The 26,715-nt window shown below is 34.7% G+C and overlaps 9 protein-coding genes across 9 annotated transcripts; 4 read left to right on the top strand and 5 right to left on the bottom strand.

Annotated features, from left to right (window-relative positions):
* Nucleotides 1–232: 232 nt before the first annotated feature.
* RAD26 (DNA-dependent ATPase RAD26) lies at nt 233–3,505 on the top strand (the record flags this gene model as incomplete). The annotated part of the gene is made up of 1 exon (XM_003980094.1): nt 233–3,505. The coding sequence occupies one exon, from the start codon at nt 233–235 to the stop codon at nt 3,503–3,505; it is 3,273 nt and encodes a 1,090-aa protein (XP_003980143.1).
* A 142-nt stretch (nt 3,506–3,647) lies between these two features.
* On the bottom strand, nt 3,648–6,188 carry HUL4 (putative E3 ubiquitin-protein ligase HUL4; the record flags this gene model as incomplete). The annotated part of the gene is made up of 1 exon (XM_003980093.1): nt 3,648–6,188. One exon carries the CDS (start codon nt 6,186–6,188, stop codon nt 3,648–3,650), a length of 2,541 nt encoding a protein of 846 aa, XP_003980142.1.
* Nucleotides 6,189–6,613: 425 nt separating this feature from the next.
* Nucleotides 6,614–10,057, top strand: MLO127 (Mlo127p; the record flags this gene model as incomplete). Its single annotated transcript, XM_003980092.1, has 1 exon — nt 6,614–10,057. One exon carries the CDS (start codon nt 6,614–6,616, stop codon nt 10,055–10,057), a length of 3,444 nt encoding a protein of 1,147 aa, XP_003980141.1.
* A 190-nt stretch (nt 10,058–10,247) lies between these two features.
* Nucleotides 10,248–10,628, bottom strand: SNU13 (RNA binding protein SNU13; the record flags this gene model as incomplete). Its single annotated transcript, XM_003980091.1, has 1 exon — nt 10,248–10,628. One exon carries the CDS (start codon nt 10,626–10,628, stop codon nt 10,248–10,250), a length of 381 nt encoding a protein of 126 aa, XP_003980140.1.
* Nucleotides 10,629–11,298: 670 nt separating this feature from the next.
* GEF1 (Gef1p) lies at nt 11,299–13,719 on the top strand (the record flags this gene model as incomplete). Its single annotated transcript, XM_003980090.1, has 1 exon — nt 11,299–13,719. One exon carries the CDS (start codon nt 11,299–11,301, stop codon nt 13,717–13,719), a length of 2,421 nt encoding a protein of 806 aa, XP_003980139.1.
* A 330-nt stretch (nt 13,720–14,049) lies between these two features.
* URB2 (ribosome biogenesis protein URB2) lies at nt 14,050–17,544 on the bottom strand (the record flags this gene model as incomplete). Its single annotated transcript, XM_003980089.1, has 1 exon — nt 14,050–17,544. One exon carries the CDS (start codon nt 17,542–17,544, stop codon nt 14,050–14,052), a length of 3,495 nt encoding a protein of 1,164 aa, XP_003980138.1.
* Nucleotides 17,545–17,856: 312 nt separating this feature from the next.
* On the bottom strand, nt 17,857–19,101 carry POL32 (DNA polymerase delta subunit POL32; the record flags this gene model as incomplete). The annotated part of the gene is made up of 1 exon (XM_003980088.1): nt 17,857–19,101. One exon carries the CDS (start codon nt 19,099–19,101, stop codon nt 17,857–17,859), a length of 1,245 nt encoding a protein of 414 aa, XP_003980137.1.
* A 309-nt stretch (nt 19,102–19,410) lies between these two features.
* CSM3 (Csm3p) lies at nt 19,411–20,460 on the bottom strand (the record flags this gene model as incomplete). Its single annotated transcript, XM_003980087.1, has 1 exon — nt 19,411–20,460. One exon carries the CDS (start codon nt 20,458–20,460, stop codon nt 19,411–19,413), a length of 1,050 nt encoding a protein of 349 aa, XP_003980136.1.
* An 802-nt stretch (nt 20,461–21,262) lies between these two features.
* Nucleotides 21,263–24,406, top strand: NUP116 (FG-nucleoporin NUP116; the record flags this gene model as incomplete). The annotated part of the gene is made up of 1 exon (XM_003980086.1): nt 21,263–24,406. One exon carries the CDS (start codon nt 21,263–21,265, stop codon nt 24,404–24,406), a length of 3,144 nt encoding a protein of 1,047 aa, XP_003980135.1.
* Nucleotides 24,407–26,715: the final 2,309 nt, after the last annotated feature.

Genomic DNA, 26,715 nt, shown 5'->3' with positions numbered 1-26,715 from the left:
GACGGCGCGCACCATGAGAGTTTTTGGGTCGGAGTTGTACATACTACTCAATATATATATATATCTCAACATATACGTACTGTCAAGTGAAATAAAACAAGAGCAAGGAACACCCTTTTATCATCTCGTTTCATCTTATCATCACTGTCTATCTGTCAAAGAACGTAACTATAGAGGGTACCTCGTAGTTTATATCACAAAGAAAAACACCTAATATTAAAAAACGAAAAAGATGAAGGATGAAGAAGAAGAACTACAACAAAAATTAGGTCTAGTAAACGCCCTCTCACAAACTACATTAGAGGCAAGGATAAGTAGAGATGTTCAAGCTCATACTAATGAAACTTTACTCTTGGAGGAACAGAAAAGGTTAGAGAGATCTGAGAATTTATTGCATAAGTTACAAGGGAGGATACGGCTCCTTGAAAGGAAGAATAATGATCCTAAAACGAAGATTTCTGTTCGGGAAAAGAATAAGAAAGAGATTGCAAAATTACAACAGGAGGACTTGCGTCAGTGTTTTAATGATATCAATGCTATTAAGCAACGACTGTATGTTCTAAGGGGCAAGGTGGGTGCGGATGCTGGTACTAATGCGGGTGGGGTTTTTGATCAAGGAAATGTTGTAGAAGATGAGAATGGAAAAAGGATTGATGAATCTGAAAGGGACTTCTTGATAAGAACCGGGAAAGTCACAGCATTTGGTTCAACGACCGGATTTACCTTAGAAGAAACGATACCAACAAAAAAGGATGAAAATAAGATCAAAACTAAACAAGAGCATGATTACGATGAGGTGCATGCATTTGAAATGGCTAATGAGCAAATGGTAGAAAATTTATCAGATGAAGATGAGCCAACTATCACAGAAGAGGATAAAGACCAAGATTTCATCCCAGAGAAGGAAGAAGAAGAAACAGAGGATGAGGATACGTACAACCCAGATGAAGAATTGCAAGAACTTGAAGATGATCCATCCATCATTTCGAAACCGGGCGAAACAAAAGATGATGGTGACGAATTTTACTACAGGAAAAGACTTCAAAAGTGGATTACCAAGAGATCAAAAGATAGACAATTTGACCCCTTCCCTGACTTAGATGAATGGAGGAAACCACATCCAAACATACCTGATGCAAAATTAAACGATATCTTCAAAATACCAGGTGATATCTTTTCATTGCTATTCAATTATCAAAAGACTTGTGTTCAATGGCTATACGAACTACATCAACAAAATTCAGGTGGTATCATTGGTGATGAAATGGGTCTGGGCAAAACCATCCAAATCATTGCATTTTTGGCAAGTTTGCATCATTCAGGTTTACTCGATGGTCCCGTGCTGATAGTTTGCCCCGCGACCGTAATGAAACAATGGTGTAACGAATTACATCATTGGTGGCCACCATTTAGAACTATCATCCTACATTCGATCGGTTCAGGTATGGGCATAAATCAAAAGAAAAATTTATCTGACGAAGAATTCGAAAATTTATTAATGAATTCAAATCCAAATGACATTTCATATGAGGATTTACAAAACAACACTAAAAGGAAAACAAAATCACACTTAGAAAATGATATAAATATACAATCTTTAATTAATACGGTCATTGAAAAGGGTCATATAATAATAACTACATACGTCGGATTAAGACTTCATTCTGATAAACTGTTGAACGTAAATTGGTCATATGCAATACTAGATGAAGGCCACAAGATAAGAAACCCTGATTCTGATATTTCCATAACATGTAAGAAAATTAAAACCCATAATAGAATTATCCTATCAGGTACACCAATTCAAAATAATTTAATTGAACTGTGGTCATTATTCGATTTCATATATCCGGGGAAATTGGGCACTTTACCTGTATTCCAACAACAATTCATTATACCAATCAATACCGGTGGATATGCCAACGCCTCAAATATTCAAGTACAAACAGGTATCAAATGTGCCACCGCATTAAGAGATTTAATTTCACCTTACCTTTTACGAAGAGTGAAAAATGACGTAGCAAAGGATTTACCAGAAAAGAAGGAAATGGTTCTTTTTTGTAAATTGACACAATACCAAAGAATTAAATATTTAGAATTTTTGAATTCGAATGAATTGACCCAAATTAAAGGTGGGAAAAGACATGTCCTCTATGGGATCGATATATTAAGAAAAATTTGTAACCATCCTGATTTAATTGATAGAAATGAAAAGCAATATGACTTGGATTATGGGAACCCAAAGAGATCAGGAAAGATGCAAGTCGTTAAGCAATTATTACTACTATGGCATAATGAGAAACATAAAGTACTGTTGTTTACTCAATCAAGACAAATGTTAGATATATTAGAAAATTTTATCAACTCTGAACTTAAATCCCACTCTGAATTTTCTACTCCTTTGAAATATTTAAGGATGGATGGTACAACAAACATTTCAAATAGACAAAAATTAGTTGACCAATTTAATAATGAAGATTATGACGTGTTTCTATTAACTACAAGAGTCGGTGGTTTAGGTATTAATCTTACTGGCGCAAATAGAATTATTATTTTCGATCCAGATTGGAATCCATCAACAGACATGCAAGCTCGTGAAAGAGCTTGGAGAATTGGTCAAAAAAGAGAAGTTTCCATCTATAGATTAATGGTAGCTGGATCCATTGAAGAAAAAATTTATCATAGACAAATCTTTAAGCAATTCCTAACAAATAAAATATTAACTGATCCCAAACAGAAACGATTTTTCAAAATGAATGAATTAAGGGACTTGTTCACATTAGGAGGTGACGATGGTCTTGCTTCAGAGGAATTAAATAATGAATTGGAAAAACATACACAATCATTGAAAAAGGGTCAAACAGAAGAAAGTGATGATTTTGATCAAGTCACAGGTTTAAATGGTGTGTCAAAATTGGAAAGCTTTTATTCTGGGAAGGAGAAAAATGAAGATGAAAGATTGATAGAGGGACTTCTCGGATCGGAAACCGCACTAGCTAATGCTGCAACTCATGAAGCTGTTGTCGGTACCCATACAGCCCCAACCAATATCATTGCTCGAGAAGCGAATAAAATTGCGCAAGAAGCGCTTGGGGCTTTGAGAAAATCACGTAAGGCGACAATGAAATATGAAATTGGGACGCCAACATGGACAGGTAAGTTTGGGCAAGCTGGGAAAATACGCAAAAAGATGAATAATAAAAAACAAATTGGAGGATCTTCGGCTATCTTGGCAAATATTAAAAAGGCAACACAAATAAAATCTCCCGCTTCATCTGATATCAACAACCCAAATGAACACGAAATTCTACTTTCTAAAATTGAGCAATACTTGCATTCAGCCCCTGATAAATTTGCAACTTCTGCTGATATTATAAACAATCTTGGGGTGAACTTAAACGAAAAGAAAGACATTATTAGAGTGCGGGCTCTTCTGAGAACTATCGCCCATTTTGATAGGAATAAGAAAGGGTGGTACTTGAATGACGAGTTTCAAAACGAATGAACCATGCATAAGGACACATACAGGCATACATAGATATATATTCTAACCATAAAAATAACTATAATGAATTTATTTTATTCATATATTGAGAAAAATTGTTACGGAATATTATTTTTAAATAGATTTTAATTTTTATGTATAATCAGCGGAAGCCAAACCCTTCAGATTCAGTAATTGCATATAAAAGTTTCTTTTCTAATTTGCCTCTTGAACTATATTCCCAAAGACATAATTCATTAAAACAAGTATGTGAAAGTGGTAAGTTATTCTTATCTTTCGATCCAAGTCGGCTGATCTTGAAATTTAAAGTACTAATACCTGTAGCTGGTATTCTATCTGATCCAGTAATAAACGAAAGTAATTTACGTTGCAATTTATAATTCCAGCCTTCTACTATCTCCCAAAACCATGCAACTACACGAGAATCGTCTGAAAATCCGCCGGAATATTTTGTTACTGATCGCAGCATTTTGAAATCATAACTTTGTTGTGTCTCGTCTCCACAGAGTAACCTTTCCAATTCTTCTGAATTGAGTAACGAAATTGACTTAGTTCTAGCAAATACTCTATCAAAGCCGCTCCGAAATTGTGAAATTTGATTAATAATAGATTCATTTAAATAAAAATTCACCCATAAGTTTATAAATTTTTGTTTATTTGCCTGTGTGACTTTCATTTTACTTCCATTTTTGCATAATTCGACACTGACCATTCCATCGCCTTTCGATTTCTCATTATCTAGAGCGTATTTCAAAGGATCTTTGTATGTCGTTTCAAAAGTTAGTCCGAATACTTCTTCAAAATCGTCATTCTCGTATTGCAGCATTTTCATAAGGTTCTGGGCCGTTACTGGATATATTTCTCTATAGTCGTCAAATGTCAGCGGTTCGTTACATAATTTCTTGTAGAAAGTTCTAGGGAATTGCAGATCAAGAATTGTACTGTTAAATATGGCCAATGCAACAACGACCCCAAATAGGAAAAATAATTCATTTTTGAAAGTAGATGATTTATTTAACGTTTGTATATCATGGATAGCTATCCATGATAGATTGCTTTCTTCAACACTGACGAATAAACCATTCATTGGATTGAAAAGGGATTTAGTTAATAATAGAAACCATTCCTTCCTTAATCCGCCGGCATCAATTCCAGGTTCATCAATAAATTCGATTCTCAAAGATTTCAAAAGGTCACCTTGATGTTGTTGAATACATTGCAAAGAATCGTTTGTAATTCTGTTTCTACGTACCCTAATCTTGAAATACACATTTACCATTTTCCCTTTATCTAATGAGGTTAAGAATGCATTTTCTGCTTCGTATTCCATTATACGTTTAAATTCATATTCCATGATGGATATTTTCAAGCCCAATGATAAAAGGAATGGGTATTTGCAAAAAGTGAAAGAACTGGTATTCCAACTCTGTTGATTAATAAATTTTGATAACTGATCGTTACCAGTGTAGCCTCGCCATATATCAAAATCCTTCCTATAATCTATGACATCTAACATGGTGTTATAGAATTCAGAGACATTTAATTTCTTGCTGTTAGAAAATCCTTGTTGATTACATCTTTCAACATTTACTTGATAAAATTTTCTCATCAACTCTGTTACAGTTTTAATATGCCAATCATCCTCATATTGAAAAGGTTTAAACCTAAAGTCCCTCAGTACAACAGTTTTGTCATTATTCGTGCCTAGCGCATATTTATCATGTATCCATGCCTCAGTATTTCCATTACCAATTCCAGGGTAGAAAGGTCTATACTTTTCTAAGGCAGTTTTTGTTTCATGACGAACTATTCGATGTAGTTGAAATGTAAGATAAATATTTAAAAGCTCAATATATTGTAGTGTACTTTCCACTGACAAAGACTTTAGATACCTTATTAATTTATCTGAGTTTTCCTTATATGGCATATTCGATAAGAAGCCAATACATTTCTTCCCCAAATCATACGCGATTGTTCGTATCTTTACAGATTCAAATTTTTTCGGTATTCTACCTGTTAGGGCTTGTCTTACTATTGGATTATTCAAGATGATCAAAATCCATTTGAAACTTGTCATTGCAATATTAGATCTCCTAAGTAATTCGTTAGATACACAGAGGAGTCTATAAAACGGTCTTCTTGTGGGAAGATTCATTACTATTTCGTAAAATTCACTAAGACTTAAGTAATCAATGGTATCTAAATTGTTTTCTGGGCAAAATGATTGATTTAATATAGTGGCATCTTGAAAGCAGTTGGTTAAGTAAATAGTTACTGAATCGTAAACTTTTGCAAAATCTTCTCTACTTGTGAGCTTTCGTTCTTTCACTTCTTTTTCGCAACCATTAATTACCTTCTCCAATACGAATTTGTTGCATACTATATTTTCTTTTACTGATGTAGTAGAAGACTGCTGGCTCGAGTCCATCTTTAAATAAGTGGTGACCTGACAAATACTGCATCTGAATTTGGGAATTTTAGGAGGAACTTGAATCCATGAATTGCAACAGGGACACTGTCTCTTTTCGGCATTTTGCTTCAAAGATCCAACTCTAGAGACTGTTTTGCCTTCCACGCTAGGTCTCTTTAAACTTGCTTTTCTTGATATAATTTCAATTCTCGCATTTTCTTTTGCCTTTGCAGTATCCCTTTTCGTTGAATTCTTCCTTGAGAATATACCCATAATTAATGGCGTCCCTTCAAACACGTGCTACAAGTTATCACTATGATGTTGCATCCAATTATAATGATACTATCTTTTGTATCAACACTATTGTTTAATTAACCGGGATCTGCGATGCCACTATTTGTGGATTTGATTACATAGATTAATTTAGTCGACTCAATTTCCAAAATGTTGACACTCGTACACCGCATAGTATAATCTATGAATTCATTTTTAAAGGTTTTGACGTGAATCTTAAGGATTTTTTTAATAAATTAAGAGCTTGATCCAGTTATTGAGTTTCACAGAGGTGTATTAAATGCTGATTTCTGGATTTCTGGTATCATAAGTGGCTCCAGTTTAGATTACATGATGACCTAATTTTCTTCCACTTTTATTGGATAATTTCGACATCTTACTAATATTAGTAACCAAAACCGGTTATGGAACAAAACTTTATCCTATCAGAATTATCCGCCCCTAAGACTATAATAAATAGTTTTCAATATGGAGACAAAGGTATGCTTATTGTTCAAAGGGAGTCAATCAGAGTTTGTAGAGATATTCAGAGAAATGAGTTTTATGGGGACTCTGATGCGACTATGACCACTGGATACAATGTTGGTGCTTATTTATTCCACGAATTATCAAATAGTACACAATATCTATTCCTATTAAAAGAGACAGGTGCAATAGAAGTCCTAGATAGTCGATTTAAAACGGTAGATTTACTTGACACTGGCATCAAACCAACTTCGAAGAATTATTTCTTCTTTTTTTCTTTAGACACAAACATTTTATACATCAATCTGGAAGGTACTAAAATTCATAAACTACCTTACTCCACCAAACGTGAAACCTTTTCTTTCATTCATACAAATACAACTGCCAAAGTGATATATACGTTTCCTCATGATATCATAAATATGCAACCTTATAAGGACATAAATCCAGATGGGGAAGAATGTACAATGATTGCAGTACTGATGGAAGATGTTGAAGCCAATAATATATTCTTTGAAGTAATTGGAGAGAAAGGCAGGAGGCCGTATAATATAGAATGGTCATCGATTATCAATTATACAGAAATTGCTACAGATTCCTTAAAAAGCAATACGTCGTATAGATCCCAAATATGTTCTAAGACCGCAACACTAGCAGTGGTTGACTTTGTTGGATCGTTTGTTTTTACATCTTTGAACTCACACTTTTTTATCTCGTCAAATTATACTTTACATCACGTCGATGGCATAAACGTGCCACGGTTGTACATAGGACCGGGGCTTGATCTCACAACTACGTCGGTCACTGAAAGTCGTGATCCTTTGACATTTTTCAAAGAAGTCGTTGTAGTAGAAGACTTCAGTGGTATACTATTTAAGATCATATCTTCTAACGTTAGTCTCATAGAAATAAAGCTTACTCTAATCCATTTCGATGAGGAGCAATTGATAAGGCACTGGAAAGGTTTTACAATAAAGCAACAACCATTGCTACTGGAAAGGGAGAATTTGAATGAAGAACGTCCAGTGGAACCGTTTCAGCTTTCAAATATATTTTCCTTAGCTAATACATCACTGCTCCTTTCTTGTTTTCCTGGGAATTTGTTCGTAATAGATGTGAATGATTTGACTCAACATAGCCACTCTGGGATAGATTATTCTTCTGTGATATATTCTAATTTTATTGGTCAAGATATTACTAAAAAAGTGTCTACCGGTACTGCAAGTCCTAGTTATTATAGGGGATTTATCACCACATATTTTGATGGTATATTAACGGAAAAAACTTTCATCTATGATTTACAAACTAGCATTAGAAACTTTTGGTACAGTAAAAGTGGTGATATATGGTGGATAACAGAAGAAGACGATGATCTCTTTTGTAATAACGAGTTGATCGAGAAGCAATCAAATACGATACAAGTAACCTATAATGGGGAAATGGTAAGAGATCATCAAATTGTATGCTCGGTTCCAACTATTAATGATGAGGGCAATTTTTGCTCTATAACGAAAGATGGACATATTTCGTGGAATGATGAAACAGAGAGGGTGAAGATACCTAACTTTAAAGATAATTTATTAGTTCGATATCTTTTGGGATGTACTAAGAGAAAAGATGGGTCAAAGGTCAGCATTATATCTTTTGAGAATAAACTCCTGTTGGTTGAAGATATGAAAATTACGAGGGCGCCAAAAAATTTGAAGAAGGAACTAAATGTTACGATATCTGATATATTCTTCTACAGTGACGTTGATACTGAATATCTTTTTGTAGCTGATATCGATGGGCGCATACTTGTTTTTAATCCAAAGAACAACGCTATGTTAGATGTGTGCAAGCTAGATAACAAGAGATTAAAATTTTGTTACCTTGGTGAGAGCAATTTGGTCGTGTATTCGATAGACAATGCATTCCGATTGAAAATATCATCATCTGAAATATTGATGAATATAATCGAGTTACCATTTTTCATTCATAAGCTTGCCAAGAGAAACTCTTCTTCATTTATCCTCCTTAATGAAAATAACTCTCTGTATGATGTTACTGTGGATAACGAAGTCACTTCCTTGAAAAGAAGCATGATATTACCGTCTACGATCATTACAAAATTCGTCACATTATCATGCTCGTCAAGGTATACAATAGGGATTTGTCAAAGATACAGTAAACCTGACGACGGTCACCTCAGCAGGGCAAATTTATCAGATTTATGTATTTTTGACACAAACAATTTAGATATTCCAATAAAGTATATGGATCTTCCATTAAAATATCCAGGAACAATCATATCTGATCTAACAGCGATCACTTTCAAAGAGGATAAATCTGGTCAGTTTATGACGTTTACTAACGAAAGAATAGACTTTGCGAAGCAAGTCGCTTTTGATAAATTACTGATGATATCTCTAGATTATTCAGCCACGGATCAAGAAGACTCATCTCCCAACCTTTTGTTGTTTTCTTTGGATGAGATGACAGGGGATTTACAATTCCATTATGGGGTCAACACAAGGCGGCGAATTGATCGGTTACTTAACTATTACAATAGATCTATTTTAATTGGTGGAGAATGTTTGGAATTTTATCAAATTGATTATCTGTTAAAAGAGAACATTTTCCTCATCGAGTTAGTTTCTAATAAATTTGAAATAGGAGGGCCCATTCTGGAAATGACGTTACCACCCATTACTTTAGTTTATCATAAAGATATTAAAAATATTAAAACAAAGAAAAGGAAAACAGTAGTAGAGGAAGACACATTGTTAGTATTAAATATATTCAAAGGGATCCAGCAATTGAAACTAACCATTGAAGAGAACGACCACAAGGGACCTTTGAGGATACAAATTTCCCCCGTTTTAAGTTCCAAAGAATTAAGTCTATTAAAAAACATACAAACCCATGATATGATCTTTGCGGTGGCAATGGTAGAGACGTCAGATATGGTGGTGTTTGCAGTTTGTGTGAATGGTAAGGAATTACAGTTATATTATCGTTCAAATAATCCATACCCTGAAGAAGAAGAAGCAGAAGAAGAAGGAGAGAACGCATACTCTTATATAGAAATTTTACTTCCGATGCCAATAATCCAATTAGAATCATTGAGAATAACTCCGAGGAAAAACCAAGGGCTCATCCAAAGACCAAAGTTAGATAACTATTTCATGATCACTACTCAAGATAGTGGTAGTTATATATTGGGGAGTGTCACTGATGAAGGTATGTTAAGTGAACAGAAGTTCGAACTAAAAAATAGAGAAAAGAAAATGGTTGAACAATATAAATACATTGGCTTATTGAATAAAGATGATGAAGGTACTGCTGATTTAGATCTAACATTTATCGATGATAGACTACTATCTGCTTGCCGAAAGAAATAAATACATAGACTATACAGAGACAATAATATGCTATGAAAATATATTCATCATAAAAAATCTACGAATCTTGAAAATGTATTATTTTTGAAATAGTAACTTAAACTATCTAATTATACAAAAGGGGATATGATATAGTTATATGAATATAATAATACAAAAAAGCGCCAGATGTTATTGATCTTTATTAAGCTTAAATCAACAAAGTTTCAATCTTATCCTTGACGGCGTAAATTTGGGTCTTGATGGCGGAAGCATCATTGGTGGTAATAGAAGCAGCAATAACTGGTCTAGAAACACCACAAGCTCTACCTAAAGCAACTCTAGATGGGACGAAAACATATGCGACGTTCTTATCTTCACACAACAATGGTAAATGTAATAAGATTTCGATTGGTTCACAATCCGCGGCCATAATAATGAATTCAGAGATACCACGGTTCAAAGTCTTAGTGGCTTCATTGGCACCCTTCTTCAATTGTCTCAAGTTGGCAGCAGATTGAACAACGTCCAAGATTTGTTGAGTTAAAGCAGCATCGGCTAATGGGAAGGCCTTTGGGTTTGGAGCAGACATTTTATTTTTTTTAGTTGTTCGTTTTAGTTGATTTCAAGTTCCTTGCAAAGGTGGTATATTATCAGTAGATAGATAGCTCGCTTGAATGGTGATATTAAAAAGTAATCTTGAAAGCAAACACTAAATTTTTAAAATTTCTCTTATTGACGATTAGAATAAGAGATTAAATAGGCTCATCGCCTATGATAGTTTTCTATAATTTTTTCAGATAGTGTTTTCTCGAAAACAAAAATTTTTCACATCGTTTTGAACGGAAAAAAAAGATTACCCCTAACAAGTTGGAAATGATTTCAACTTGCATTATTAGGGCTATAGTCATGTTTAGATTATAGGGTTCAGGGTTGAAACAAGACAGGAATACTACCCGTGGGCATAACCACAGATACTTTTCCAGTGCCTTCATACTAATGCACCAAATGTAATACGTGTATCACAATAACTCATTAATAGTTTGTATATCTATGCAAAATAAAGGTAATTAGGGAAGAGGAATATAACCTTGCAATTTAGAGTACATAGAATAAGAAGCTAACATTGGTATTTATCGTGTTTGATCGTTAGATTTATTTTGCTTTTTGAAGGCCTACTTTTTTGTCCTTTTATTGCGATAATCCACTGTTTTTGATTAACAAGCTGGTTCAGATACACTAGTGGGCATACGTAGTACAAGATGGCCCAGAAATACGCACCCATTAGCGATGATGATAACAGTAACGATTTCATACAACGAAGGAGTATTGGTAGCGGTGTAGCTGACAATAATGATAGTGGGTCAGAGTCATCAAATACATTACATAATCGTTTCCCTAACGTCGCAGAAACCCAGAATTTTGATCAATTCAACACTATAGATCGAATGTCAGATAATACAGTCACTACCAATTTCGATATTACAAATAATGATCGGAAATTTCTAACTGGAAGGTATAAAAAATTACTATGGGAAAAAGGGAAAATGTTTATCACTTTAACCTGTATTGCTATTACTATAGGGTGTATAGCTGGATTTATCCAAATATTCACTGAGACATTAGTTAATTGGAAAACTGGACATTGTTCCAGGAACTTCTTACTAAATAAATCATTCTGTTGTAGTGAAATCACCAGCGGGAATATGCGGAACGAATTGTCTTCAAAACGAAACTATATTCTTTCAAAAAGAGAAGAGTATGAATGTATAGATCAAGGATTATGGGTGGAGAGAACCGGATTAATATCTCCATTTATTATTTTCATCGGACTCTCTGTTACTTTTGCAACAATGAGTACTCTAATGGTCACATATTTAGCGCCCATGGCAACTGGCTCAGGTATCACCGAAATAAAAGTTTGGGTTTCAGGATTTGAATACAGATCTGATTTCTTAAATGGGGTGACTCTGATTGTGAAAAGTATAGCGCTTCCCTTAGCTATTTCAGCTGGTTTAAGTATAGGTAAAGAAGGTCCATCAGTCCATTATGCTACGTGTTGTGGATATATAATAACAAGGTGGCTTCTCAAGGATTCATTAACGTATTCTACACAATTCGAGTATTTAACCGCAGCGAGTGGTGCAGGTGTAGCAGTGGCCTTCGGAGCACCCATTGGTGGTGTCTTGTTTGGTATTGAAGAAATTGCTGCTGCTGCCGAATTCAACACTTCAACCCTTTGGAAATCTTATTATGTTGCCTTAGTGGGTGTGACAACCTTGAAAATTATAAACCCATTCAGGAACGGGCAGATTATTCAGTTTAATGTGACCTATGATAAAGACTGGAGAATCAATGAAATACCAGTTTTCATTATTCTAGGTATATTCGGTGGTCTTTATGGTAAATTCGTTAGCAGCTGGAATATCAGTTACGTTAATTTTAGAAGAAAATATTTGTCAAGATGGCCAATGCAAGAAGTCATTATATTAGCTCTACTTACCTCTTTTATTTCTTACTTTAATGAATTTTTGAAATTAGATATGACAGAAAGTATGGGTATTTTATTCCATGAATGTTTGGAAAACTCGGATAATGAAAATAGTTCGGTTTTTGGTCATAGATTATGTCAACTAGATGAGAATACTCACGTAATGAGCTTCTTGCAAGTTCTTCTCTCATTGTTGGCAGCAACCTTAATAAGATCTCTTTTGGTTATAATATCATATGGTGCCAAAGTACCGGCAGGAATTTTCGTTCCATCGATGGCGGTCGGTGCCACTTTTGGACGTGCTTTGAGTTTGATAGTAGAACGTTTTTTTACCGGAACAGGTGCAATTACCCCAGGAACATACGCCTTTTTAGGAGCAACAGCGACCTTATGTGGTATAACCAATTTAACATTGACTGTTGTTGTTATTATGTTTGAATTGACTGGGGCATTTATTTACATTATCCCAACTATGATTGTCGTGGCTATTGTGAGAATAATTTTATCGAATACGGGTGTCGCTGGTATTGCAGATCAAATGGTTTTCGTTAATGGATTCCCCTTGTACGAAAAGTTATGGGAAGAAGAAGAATTTATGGATGACTATACTGCAGAAGATGTTATGTCCTCTCAACTGATTACATTAAAGGAAACAACATATGTATCCGAATTGGAAGCTATACTTTATGATTCTAATGATAAAAAAAATGTAAAGGGCTTCCCAATTATTAAAGACGGTGACGAACTTGAGGCAGACCAACGATGCGTTGGCTATGTCCTGAGAAAGCATCTAACGGCAAAATTGTTAGCTCAAGATATAAGTAGTGCTAATGCCCATAAGATACTAATTAGCTTTACCGCTTCGTCGGAAGAAAGTTTGCATAATTCTTCAAATACTCAAATTACTCATAATATATGCTTCAAAGATATTGTAAATACCTCACCAATAACTGTGAAACCAACTGTTCCTACCTCATTATTGTTTACTATGTTCAAACAAATGGGATGTAAGACAATAATCGTCGAAAAGGACGGAATATTACAAGGTTTAGTTACTGGGAAAGATATTTTGAAGTTTGAAAGAACAAAAGCTTGCGAAGTGATTGCACCTAAATATACTTACAACGAAAAGTTGAATCAAATATTTTGGTCAATGTTGGAACCTATTATCAAAAGAGTCTCCAAGATATAATCGAAATATATTTGATATTGTATGGGTCTCAGACGGTGCAGAACGTTTTGATAAAAATTCTATAGATTATATATAAAAGAAGACAATAAAACAATTATGTAACACTCTTAAATTTATGCGATGGCAACATTTATATAAATTTCATATACAGTCTTGGTTACCAGCTGTTTCTTCGACTGAGAAGAGCAGGAACAGGAATCAGTCAATAGATATTGATTTCCAACGTTTGGGGCAAGTAAAAATTATGAAATAGTAGGCATAGGTGTACCTAGATAAAATAGTATAGTATATACATCACCTACCTAACAGTTTGGTAAATTTGCTTTTATCTTAATTCTCTGTCCACTTACCCTTCTTCTTATAATCAGCATATAACGTCTTGAAGAATTGATTACCTGCATTATCCAACATAGCGTTGACTAAATTTAACTCAACAGGTGATAGTAGATTAAAAATTGAAAAAATCGATTGTATTAACTCTTTTCTTATAGAATCTTCGAATGGTGAACCAATGGATAGATATATGTACTTTATTAGAACGATCGGCATATGTTTCCTCAACGATTGTTTAATCACATTTATTTTGGAGGTTAATTTATCTTTACCATCATTGTTTTGACTTATAGATGTTGAAGATGGTTCACAGAAATTTGTTATAAATCTTGATAGTAATTTGGCGGATTCTGCAGAAAGTTCCAAATCTTGGGAGCATGATATAATCTCTAGATATTGACATAAAGTAGATATGACTAAATGATGACGTTGAGTTAATTTGACGCGATGAACAAATAAGACTGTAGACAATACTTTTAGTGTTGCGGTAAAAAGAGCATCATTCTTATCTGTGGTTTCAACTGCTGTGGTGTGCGCAAGTAAAGAAATGCTTAATGGGAAAAGTTGTTCTATACAATATTGAGAGAAGATCCATGGTTTGGAAACTAGAAGATTCTCAATGGTAGCTAAAACTGATATAATTGCGTCCTTGTATGGAACAAAGTTTGCAATATTAGTGTAGAATTCTAAAATGGATTTTACAAATAAATGTTTGCCGACAGTATTTTCTTTTGACAGTTTTTCTAGTTGGACTAGATAAATCTCTAATATACTCTCTGCAAAAACCGAATCTTTGTCGGCAAAGGCATAAATGGTATTAGAAAAGGCAGTATTGAAATCAGAAGTAGGGCCAGTTGATAATGCGTTTGTGACTGCATTTCCGATACCTGGTAATATAGTATCTTTATCAATACCTTTATTTCGTAATACCATATATTGCGCAAATATAATCTCTAATTTTTCGTCAAAGAATATTGAAAATAATAAAAATGTATTGCCTAGTAGTTCTTGATCCATTTCAACCAACTTAACCTTACTGTTTTCCATTAGAGTGGATATTAATATATGTGCTGGCTCTTTAAATTCATTGCAACGATCGTTGTCTTTCAAAATATAGTATAAACATTTGATCAGCCAAGACAAATATGGGATTTTATCAGAATGGTCTAGAATTTTATTGATTTTATTGAAGGCAGAAAGGAAGAAAACATCATATAAGTTTTTCAAATCAATATTGTTTTTATTGTTCGATAAGATCAAAAATGCCATTTGGAAATATACCATATCAAAATCATTCGAAGATTTCAAGTTTTCAGACACAGTAGCAAGCATGTTTTGGATGAAGGAAACACTCGTATCTTCTTTCAATTGCAGAATATGATTGTTCCAAATTCTTTCAAAGACTTTATTAGTGAAAGTTAACCTGTTAATATCTTGTGACATCAAACTATAGAGAGAAGTAACATCACTTTCAATGGTTGATCTAAACGTAGGACTTTCCAGTAGATGAAATAGCATATGCATATCATTTTCAGTGATGCGGCGCTGCATTGAGATTTGGTCAAGTAATTTTATTCTTGTTTTTTTATCGAAACATTGAATGGGAATTTTTGAAAGGTATGGGATTGTAGTTTCAATATCCGGAGTGCTGGAAAGCTGGTCTATAATAGCACGCATTATGTTTTCTTCTTCGAAAAGATCATCATTAGTTAATAAATGGTTCAATAATTCCAAATTGTCTTTAAACACTAATAATTTTACTAGCTCTTCGATATCGTCTGTAGTAAACGCAACATTGACAAGAGAACTCCAATTGGTAAATAAGGCATGTAATATTAATCGTGTAGCGACAGGATCAGAAGAATTTAAGAAGGATTTAAATTTGCTTGTAACTGGTGATATATCAAATTCTTTGTATTCTCTCAGTTTGAAAAAATAGAAGAAAATCTCTCTACGGCTTTCTATGCTTGATAAAAGATTTTCTAGGTTTTCCATTGATGATAAATCTTCCAAAACTTTCTCCGGGATAATATCATCGTACACTTCCATAATTAAATATCTCAATTCATATTGTTTCATCACATCTGGGAGGTTTAGTTCAAATATCTTAGAAAGGTCATCTTTCAAATCCGGTAATATTGTGTACGTTAATCTTGGTAACCCTTCTAAACATACTTTTAAAGAAAGGAAGGCAATTTCATTAGAGCCATTTGCAGATAAAGAGTCTAAAAGACCATTGAATAATAGCAACATTTGTTTGACTGATAATGCCGAGATATTCCTTGAAATAATTTCTGTGAAATTAGGATTCACAAGGAATAATTTCGAATAGTCGGTATTTTTCTCACAGTATACTTGTAGTAGATTTATGAAATCTAGTAATTCTCTTGCATTTACGTAACAATGAACTATTTTCTTGTATATGGTCGATGTTTCCTTTGGATTGAGTGTCGTTTGCGTATAGATTAAATCCAATAAAGTTTGAACATACTTAATACCTACTTCGATATCAAGGTCGATAATATGTGATAATAATGACCAGAACGGAAGATCATAGGAATTTGCAGTTGAACATAGTGAAAGTTGACTATCTAATAAGTTCTCTAGAAATGGTTGCGATAAGGTTTTTTTCGACAATGATAATTCCTTCAATAAAGTTGGGGCTAATTTTGGATCGATATCAATTACCAACGTGTAAATTTTTTCTAATTGTTGAAAATTATTGCTAGCTAAGAATGAGATAGATTTTTGGAATAGAAGAGCGGCTAGTTCGGGTTTTAGTTGTTCTTTGTTATCCTTAATGAACTTCGCGAGAAGTTTGGTTGGATCTAAATGTTCATCAAAAAGAAATATTTTCATATAACGGGTTAAAGGATCTATAGTATCCCCAAATTTATTCAAGTATTCCAAAGTCGGTACTAACAGGTAGGAACAATATGAAGTCGCTAGTTTGGGATTTACCAAAGGAGTATTTTCTATATTGGTTAGATTAATGATCTCGTATATTAGTTCACTTTCTCCATTTTTATTTAAATCAGTTGATGGAATGCTGCTGATTAAATTCAATATTCCTCCAAGAATCTTGAACGTACTTTCGGTTGGTATGTCAATTGTCACAGTCGAATTAATAGCAAAACACAATTGTCTCAATTCCTTTAAGAATGGTACACGGTCTAAATTAGTTAAGTCTAAAGTTTGTAGTAACAATGGGACGAATTTCAAAGATCTGAACATTCTCTTCTTCAAAGAGGTATTTTGGAGCCTGGACCACAATTCATTAAACAACTTCCATATTTTATAATCTCGTTTAAATTCTACCAACTTATGATCATTCCATCTATCTTGTATCAATTCTAATATGAATACTTCAGCATTTGGAAATTCGAAATCAAGATCTTTCAAAGATGAGACTACTTCGACTATTTTCGTTGTTGTAATATCTTTTGAACGCAACAGTTTAGTCAATTCCTCTGTATTTTTCGGTTTCTCCATTGTTAAATGATGACTATTATCCACCAATATTCTAGTGATATATGACAGTACCGATTATATCGTGTCTATCTTCCATGTATTATCCATATTTATTGACCATTTATCATCTCTCGAGAGACTTGTTTAAGTATCAAAATTTGCGATGAGCTGAAATTTTTCTTAATTTTCCACAAAAAAATTTAGAGGGTAAAGACGGCACGTGCAGAATAGAATCATGGAACCATAGAAGATATAATGGATATTAATATTAATTTTAGTCTACAATCTATAAGTTATTTTATATCAATTATATACTTGTTGAGTGGTGGCCCCTTACTTGCTTGATCTCTTAAAGAAGCTCTCAATGGAGCCTTGTTTCTTCTTCCCACTTGAGGAACCTGGTCTCTTGGATCTCGAAACAGGTGTTGTAGTTTTCCCAATGGGACGTGTCTGCTGTCTCTTTGAAGGTTGAGATGGTGTCGACACAGCGGGACGTTTAGTAACAATATAACCGTCTTCATCGACGTAAGATGAATTTGCTGCTGATTCTTCTTCTCGTTCCACCTCGTCTTGTCCCTTTGCCACTACCGTCGGGTTCGAAATTTCTAGTAATGATTCTTCTGCCGTAGTATCAAAAATGGCCTCCATATCTGTCGTGTCGGATTTCTTCTTTTCAATATTATTATTTTTTGGAACAATTTCAGGTTCTTCTGATTCGTCATCTCCAGTTGATAAAGGAATGGACTCGCTTACTACTTTTTCGTCACTAGAAATATTCTGTAGATCGTCATCTTCACCTTCTTCGTCATCCTCAACAAATAGTTTATTTAATTCATCCATCTGCGCTTTCATCTTTGGATCCTTCTTGACTTGTTTCACTAACGCCTCTTCTCTCCTCTTTTTTAACTCCATTTGTCTTTCTGCTTCCTTTGCTTCTCTATTTTTCCTCATCTTTTCTAACAAAACAGTGGATTTTAATCCCATTGACTTCTTTGCCTTCTTAACAGGCGGAGTCTCTATCCTACGGTCTGCTTCTACTTTATCTGCTCTTTTAGTTGCATCGAGTGTATCTGGGACAGTAGTAGCTCTATTAATACCACGAGGACTAGTAGTAGCTGATACAGATGATGAAGCATTAACAGTTTTCGATCGTTGCAAAGTGCGAGTATCTATTGCCTTTAATGATTTTTCTGATATTGTCAATTTATAAGGATTCTTGATAGATAAGGACCCCAACTGATCCACGATGATATTCACCGGTATAAATGTGTCCATTGGGTTAAATGCATAAATGAAACAATCTACCATCTCATTCCCGTTCGCGTTCTCGTTCTCGTTTGGCGTTACTTCTTTCAAGTCATTAATCAATTTTATCGTCCCATTAGAGTAACAACACATTAATATGCAGTTAAATTTGACATTTGTGACTGTACTAGTACTTTTATAGTATGAATACATGAACTTCTTGGCACGAGATGGACCTATTTTGAAATGAGCAATCAGATCCGTGAAAAGGACTGGTTTTATCTCTGTGAATAGTTTCTCATTGATATATTCGGTAATTTTTTCCTCCTCCATTGACTGTATTTCACTTTTTTATGCTCTGTTATATGTATCTTGATGATGCTATTATTTGTAACCAGGGACTTCTTGAGCCAGTGATAATATATATGTTAAATTCACTTTTACTAATCTTTAAATTTAATAGAAACTAGCGCTATATATTCCATTTACGCGTCTCGCACACCTTTCGCGTCTGTGTTGATTTGTACTCTACTCTATAAGAAGTAGTTGTGAGTTTGACGGAGTTTAATAAAACGAATTATATATTATATATGAGGAAGATAATACTGCATAATATTTCTTTTTTTTTAACCTTTTCCCCGGTTAGAAACCAAATTCTTGCATTACTTCTAACGCGTCTTGATCTTCTTCAAACTCATCATCATTGTTGTTCTGGGATACTTGATTTTTGTTCAATTCATCAAGCTCTTTCAGCAGTTCCATTTCTTCATCATGATGATTGTCAGCGGTCTTCCCTGATTGTAATTCTTCTTCTTTTTCATCTTCTTCGCCCTCATCTTCATCGTCTTGAATCCTATGTTTAGTTCTATCTCTTGATTGGTTAGCTGATATTGAATATAAGTCATCATCATCATCATCGTCGTCGTCGTCGCCGTCCTCAGCAGCATTTTTGAAATTTTCTTGACTTTCATTTTGGTTCGTATTATTCGCTGTGTCTACATGCGGTGATACATGATTCACGGCATCTGCACTAGCATCATTTTCCGATATATTCTCATCTGTGACAAACAACGATTGGCCTCTGAATGCACTTGCAACTGCATCACTATGTCCGTCCTGTGCTGTATTATTATTCGGTATAGTATTTGCTTCCTTCGGGAGAGTAGTAGTAGTAGTAGTAGTAGTAGTGTCATGATCATCATCTCTGTCTTTATCCATTTCAGCTTGAAACAACTCAATTCTATAATTTCTCAAATTCTTATCAGTTTTCCCCAAAGTATAAGCCAATTTTAAAAAATCTTTAAATTTAGCCTTTGGGTATAATTGATGAGCCCAAATTTGATAAAATCTAGTAATATTCGTCAAATTATCATATGTAGTTGTTGCTTTTGTTGGTTTCCCATGTACGTCAGTCTTCTTCTTTTTGGAAATTTTGATATTTTTTGGCCCATTTTTCAAAAGGTATGGTAATCCCTTTTCTGTTAATAATCTTTCTGTCGTTAATTTTACTTGCGTTCTTCGCGAAGTTGTTAAAATTGCTGTAGGGTCAGCAGATGTAGTAGCAAGGTTTGTGTCGAGTGCTATTGAAGTGGGATCTGTCGGATCCCATTGTGGACCACTGTCACCATTCGTAACATTGTTGTTGGAATCGTCTGTATTTACGTTCATATCCATATCATTATCAAAATCCATTTTTTTCCAACTCCTAACAGACAGTCCTATTGATACACAGAATCAGATGGATACCTTAGTTTCTTGTCAGGCTTTGTTATCTACCGATGATAAGTTCTAAGTATCTTGGACGTCTAGTTAAATTTAATTCCATAATTATTTTTCAGTTTTATTAGTGTAAACAGTACGCGTGAAATCTTCTAACGCGTAATATGGGTGTTATGTTTCTCTTCAGGATAGCTAATACCAAAACCCAAGTGTATGAAATTTTGTGTACAATAATATAAGCTATATATTAATGTGAAATTGTTAGCGTATGGTGCAAATTATTTTTCTTCCTCTAGTAGCTTAATTTGTTTCTTACTAGTACAATATTGTCTATCTTATTCCATTCTAGATGATCGCATCGCCATAGCAAACGTGGCATCAGCCAACAAGGACTCAGTACTTCCAAGTATTCGGGGTTACAAAGGTACGTTAACAACATTGAAATAACCCACCAACAAAAGACCCCATACTTGTCCAGTGTATATTCAAGCTGTGTCATATATGTCTTGACACCTTACCATACAGGCATTTATATAGTATTAATACATTGGTGTGCGGTTACCCGGAGGACATAACACGATTGTTTTTTAATGGTTATAGAAGAGGAAGAATATGATAGAGCTGAAAGTTCTGAACATTCATATGAATGATATAGGATATAGGATCTGGATTGAAATAAAACAGATAACAACATTATTTATTACTCGTAGAAATACAAATAAGTAGAGATTTTGATAAGTTGATCTAAAGGCAGATATCATTCTATTGAGAAAGAATGTTCGGGGCCAGCAGACCGGCATTCGGTAATACTAATCAATCACAATTCGGCGGCAATGCTACTACAGCTTCACCATTTGCTGCACCACAACCACAGCAGCAGCAGCAAGGCTCAGGACTGGCAGCATTCGGTATGAACCAACAACAGCAACAGCCAGGAAACGCATTTGGAGCTAGATTTGGTATATCTCAAACAACTAATAATCCTCCTGGGTTCGGGAATTCTGGTGCTACTACTCAACCAGCCTTCGGATCTATCCAAAATACAAACACCACTGGACAGTCTTCATTATTTGGTGGTGGCAACAATAATACCATGGGTATGAATACGACAACAGCAGGAACCAATTCAGGTACCTCCGCAAAACCATTCAAACCATTCCAAGAAAAGGATAGCACGACAGGAGTAATAAATGTGTATCAAAGTATCTCATGCATGCCAGAATATAGAAATTTCTCATTTGAAGAGTTAAGATTACAAGATTATCAAATGGGTATCAAGAACTCAACATATGCTCCTACAAACACTTCTACAAACATGATAATGGGACAAAATAAACCTTCATTGTTCGGGAATGCCAATACAGCTACTACAAATAATACATTCGGTGGTCCTAACTCCTTTGGAACTAATAATAACACTGCGGCGGTAGGCAGCAGCGGCAGAACTGGATTATTTGGTCAAAACAGTAATCAAGGTAACTCACTCTTTGGGAACCAAACAACACCGTTTGGCGCTCAACAGGGAAATACAGGGTTATTTGGACAGCAGCAGCAGCAGCAACCACACCAACAACAAGGAAATACAGGCATGTTCGGACAACAACCACAACAACAAAATATGTTTGGAACTAATGCCAATACTATGGGAGGAAGCGCTGGAGGGTTATTTGGTCAACAGAAACCTGGTGGCTTATTTGGAAATGCGAATCAACAGCAACAACAGCCAAATACTGCTGGAGGTCTTTTCGGTAACAGACCTTCAGGAGGAGGTTTGTTTGGGCAAACAAATGCAAATACAGCAACAGGTGGTAGTGGATTATTCGGCCAACAACAACAACCTTCTCAAATGAACCCATTTGGTAATAATGCAGCAACAAACCAACAAGCTACCACAGGAGGACTATTCGGAAACACACCTAAACCTGGTGGTTTATTCGGACAACAGCAAGCTACGCCATTTGGTCAAAGTACATCAACATCATTATTCGGACAGAATCAACAACAACAACAACAGCCATCAGGTGGATTATTTGGTCAAACCAACACCAACCAACAAACGCAACCTTTCGGTGCTTCCAATACCACAGGAGGTGCTTTATTTGGTGGTAACAAACCAGCAACGTCTACCGGATTGTTCGGTAACACAAGCCAACAACAACCTGGGGCTACTGGTGGGTTGTTTGGTAATGCAAATGCAAACCAACAACAACAGCAACAACAACCAGCTGCAGGCCTTTTCGGTGGCAATATTCAAAGTGGTGGCGGTATGTTTGGTCAAAATAATAATGCATCTAACTTTGGTGCTGGTGCTAATACAAACACTTCCACCGGTCTATTCGGTGCTAATAAGCCAACCACAAGCACAGGAGGGTTATTCGGTAACACTAATGTCAACGCAAATAACAATACAGTTGGCGGTGGTGGTGGATTATTTGGAAATACTACAAACACTGGAAGTACAGGATTATTTAGTGGAGCCAAACCAGGTAGTGCGGCAACAACGACGTCTAATACATCAACTTTAAGTGGTCTAGGTGGTGCAGGCAGTGCTGGGTTATTTGGTGGTGCAAATGCTAATGCTAACGCTGGTGGACTATTTGGTAATAAACAACAACAACCTAATACAACAATAACAGGAGGAGGCGGACTGTTTGGTAATAACAATACGAATAACAATACTACAGCGTTGAATAATGGTATGAGCGGAGGACTTTTCGGGAACACCGCTAATTTTCAACAAAATCAACAGCAACAATTGCAACAGCAGCAGCAATTGCAACAACAGCAACAAGAACAACAAAAGCAATTATTGAGCTCAAATCCATATGGCACAAATGAGTTATTCTCAAGAGTTGTAATTCCAAATTCATCGTCAACTGTTCAAGCCCTCTCTGCGAAGATAACTGCAGACAAGAAGAGAAACGGCACTTTGTTAAATTCATATAGGAAGGCACCAAAACCATTGTTCGCACCGAAGCCAAATAATGACAAACTACTAATAACATCTTCGTCGTTAACGAAAACACAAACTCCAACGCCACAATTTTTAATTAATGCGGATGCATTAAACAAGAATAAATTTAATACTGTTAGTTTTGATCGTGATGCAGAAGAAGCCATATCTAACATTGCAGAGAGGTTATTCAAACCAGAAGAAAAATCATATAAAAAACTACTCATGGATAAGATGGTCGCCCAAAAGGAGATGGAAAAGCAAAAATTAAATGAAAAAAATAATCAAAAGCTTACTGAACCATCAGTACCTGATGCTGTCTTACCTAATGAAAAAAATATCAATAACAATGTAGGCAGTCCAACAATCGAGTCGAAAACAGATAAATTAAAGGACAACAACAATAACAAGAAGGATGCTCCGCAGAACAGAGAACTAAATGGAGAAAAGCCGGTACCAGAAGATGAAAATAAAGAACCTATAGAACAAATCAAAGGATTAAACAGAGAGGATTTCTCCTACATTGATGATTTCTATTACATTTCCCCATCTCTCGACACACTAGTTAAGAAATCATTAATTCAATTACGTGAAGTATCAGAATTGATAGTTGGTCATAAGAAATTCGGTAAGATTGAATTCTTAGAACCTGTAGATTTATCTACTTTCCCCTTACCATCTTTATGTGGTGAAATTATCCATTTTGAATCCAAGAAATGTTCATTTTATAAGAATTCAAACATCGTTCCTGTTGAAAATGAAGGGATTAACGTTGCTGCTAGGATTACATTGAATGGGTGTTATCCATATGATAAATCTACAAGAGAACCTATAAAGGATCCAAGTCATCCAAGTGTTAAAAGGCATATTGCAAATTTTAGAAGAAAAACTGATTGTAAGTTTGAAAATTATGAGCCTTCCACTGGTGCTTACACTTTTACAGTCAAGCATATTTGTGATATATGATGCCACAACGATACGAATAACAACCAAAGATGGTAATAATAACAATAGTAATAATAATCTACCGGTTATATTCAGTACCTGTGATATGTAATTTATAATTTTTTGCATTCTGTAAAAAAAAGAGGAAGAGATGATCAAAGAAAAAAGTTTAAAAAATTATATGACTGTGTATAACGATAGTCTACGTAATTCCCTAGTTGGTTCACTGAAATAGCCATGGAAAAAAAAACGTTGTGCAATTCACAAAGAGTTGGGCCAACAAAAACCCTATAAAAAAGTTGAGTAACCCTGGCTTTTTAAATTTACTAGTTCAATAGGGCTAAATTTTTGTACTTAAACCTTATGTAAAACAGCCTAAAGTCCTATTTTATTTTTTATTTTAATTTAACTGGGGGCTATCTTATTATAGTTGATTTAACACTAATAATTTTACCCTATCCTGTGGGGGGCCCTTCAATTCCAATATTTTAAAAAAAAAAAACTTCCCATGGTTTTTATCATTCAGCACGGATCGCCTGTTTGTGCATTTAACAACATCTTTTTTTCCATGGATACACTGTAATTGTGATATATTTTTATGACCGAAAATAAGAAACGACACACAAGAGAAGATGCTTGGGTTGTGGGCTGAATAGACGACAGAGCCATTGTATTACATAAATGGATAAAGCATGAGAGAGAGAGAATAAAATATTATGCATACAGAAACATTAGAAGAACGAGAAGAAAAGAAAAGAGATGAAAAGTTTTCCTACGGGTTATTAGTGTACGAGACGTCGCGGAAGAGGCGGTCGGGAGCAATGGAAATAAATAATTCATGGATATATCCCTTAAAAGTCCTTCTTCTTTTGAATATGTTTAAATGAAAAAAATCAGGTAATTGTCACGTTCTAGGCTATTTGGCCTTTTCCGTGGCGCGTTTCTCGAAGGTGACCAACGAAGTGAACGAGTGAAAATTTTCCATGGCATCGCTTTCTGAATGGGTTCGATGAGTTTCAGCGAATACCATATATATATATAGAGACATTGAAATGGGAAATTTGAATCTGAAGTTATCTTGATGCTCATTTATAGAAGAGAAGAAAAGAAAACATACAACTAGATCCCTAGGAACCTAGATCATAGAAAGAAGAGAATATTATATCCCATCACATAATATCTCATCACATATATCCCATCACATAATATCTCATCACATAACATTACATCACATAACATCGCATCAGATCCTCACCGAAAGGATCATCACATCACCGAAAGGAACATACTCATCGATAGACATACTCATCGATAAACATACTACTCATACTACTCACCGATAGACAGTAATACACATCCATAGGATTGATAATTATCTGCTATTCATCGAGCTTAGTGTACGTATATTTTAAGAGCTACAAGATATAAGTTTTGATACTGGTAATAATTATCTGTCGGTATAGATCTAACTATTGAGCTTATATTGGATACAGAGATAATAGAATAGTAGATATTGCATTCGTTATCTTCAAATTTCTCAAAAGTAGAAATATCAAAGATAAGACACACCAGATTCCTAACTCATTATCAAGGTAATCAAGATAATAAGGACACAACTTCACCCAAACTGGTCATAACAGACGTAAAAGATTTCATATCATAGACGTCTATAATTTTTTTATAAAGGATCAAGGTGCAGGGTAAGTTGAGTTATACTCGGCTGTTAAATAAGAGTGCGGTTTATATATTATCGTGAGGTAATATATCACAAAATCGTGACAGTATTCACTACTGAATATGTCTAGCGTTACTACCGATCAAAGGGAATTGGAAGAGTCGAATACACTACTTCCAGAAGTAATTACAACAGGATTTGTCTTAGACAATTAAGAATCGCCATGGATGAATATTTCGAAACAATAGTTACAACAGACAACACACCAAAACAGACAAAATTAAATGGTATAATGAAAGCTTCACAGGAAAACGGTCACCCGAATCAAGAGGACTTTCAATCCACAAATAAAAGGGGAGCACCATCCGAGTTGAATGAAAAGAATGCAATAAACGATGCAAATACAACAACTCGTAAGAAAATATGTAAGAAGAAGCAAACATTAAGGTAGAATTACACAAATGAGAATATATATTTGGATTGAAATCACTTCACATGTTACAATGCTGATCATGATCTACATAGTACTTACAGAAGCTTATCATATAATACTGTTTAATAGAACCGCATTTAAAGTGACTACAAATATACGGCCCGAACGACAGTTGTTAAATTCCCGACATGTTCGATAGTATAAGATGAAACAATATCTACA

Source organism: Naumovozyma dairenensis, chromosome 7, assembly GCF_000227115.2.
Source record: "Naumovozyma dairenensis CBS 421 chromosome 7, complete genome".
Classification (NCBI taxonomy): domain Eukaryota; kingdom Fungi; phylum Ascomycota; class Saccharomycetes; order Saccharomycetales; family Saccharomycetaceae; genus Naumovozyma; species Naumovozyma dairenensis.
The sequence above is the reverse complement of the archived record's forward strand: the minus strand, read 5'-3'. Positions and strand labels throughout refer to the sequence as shown.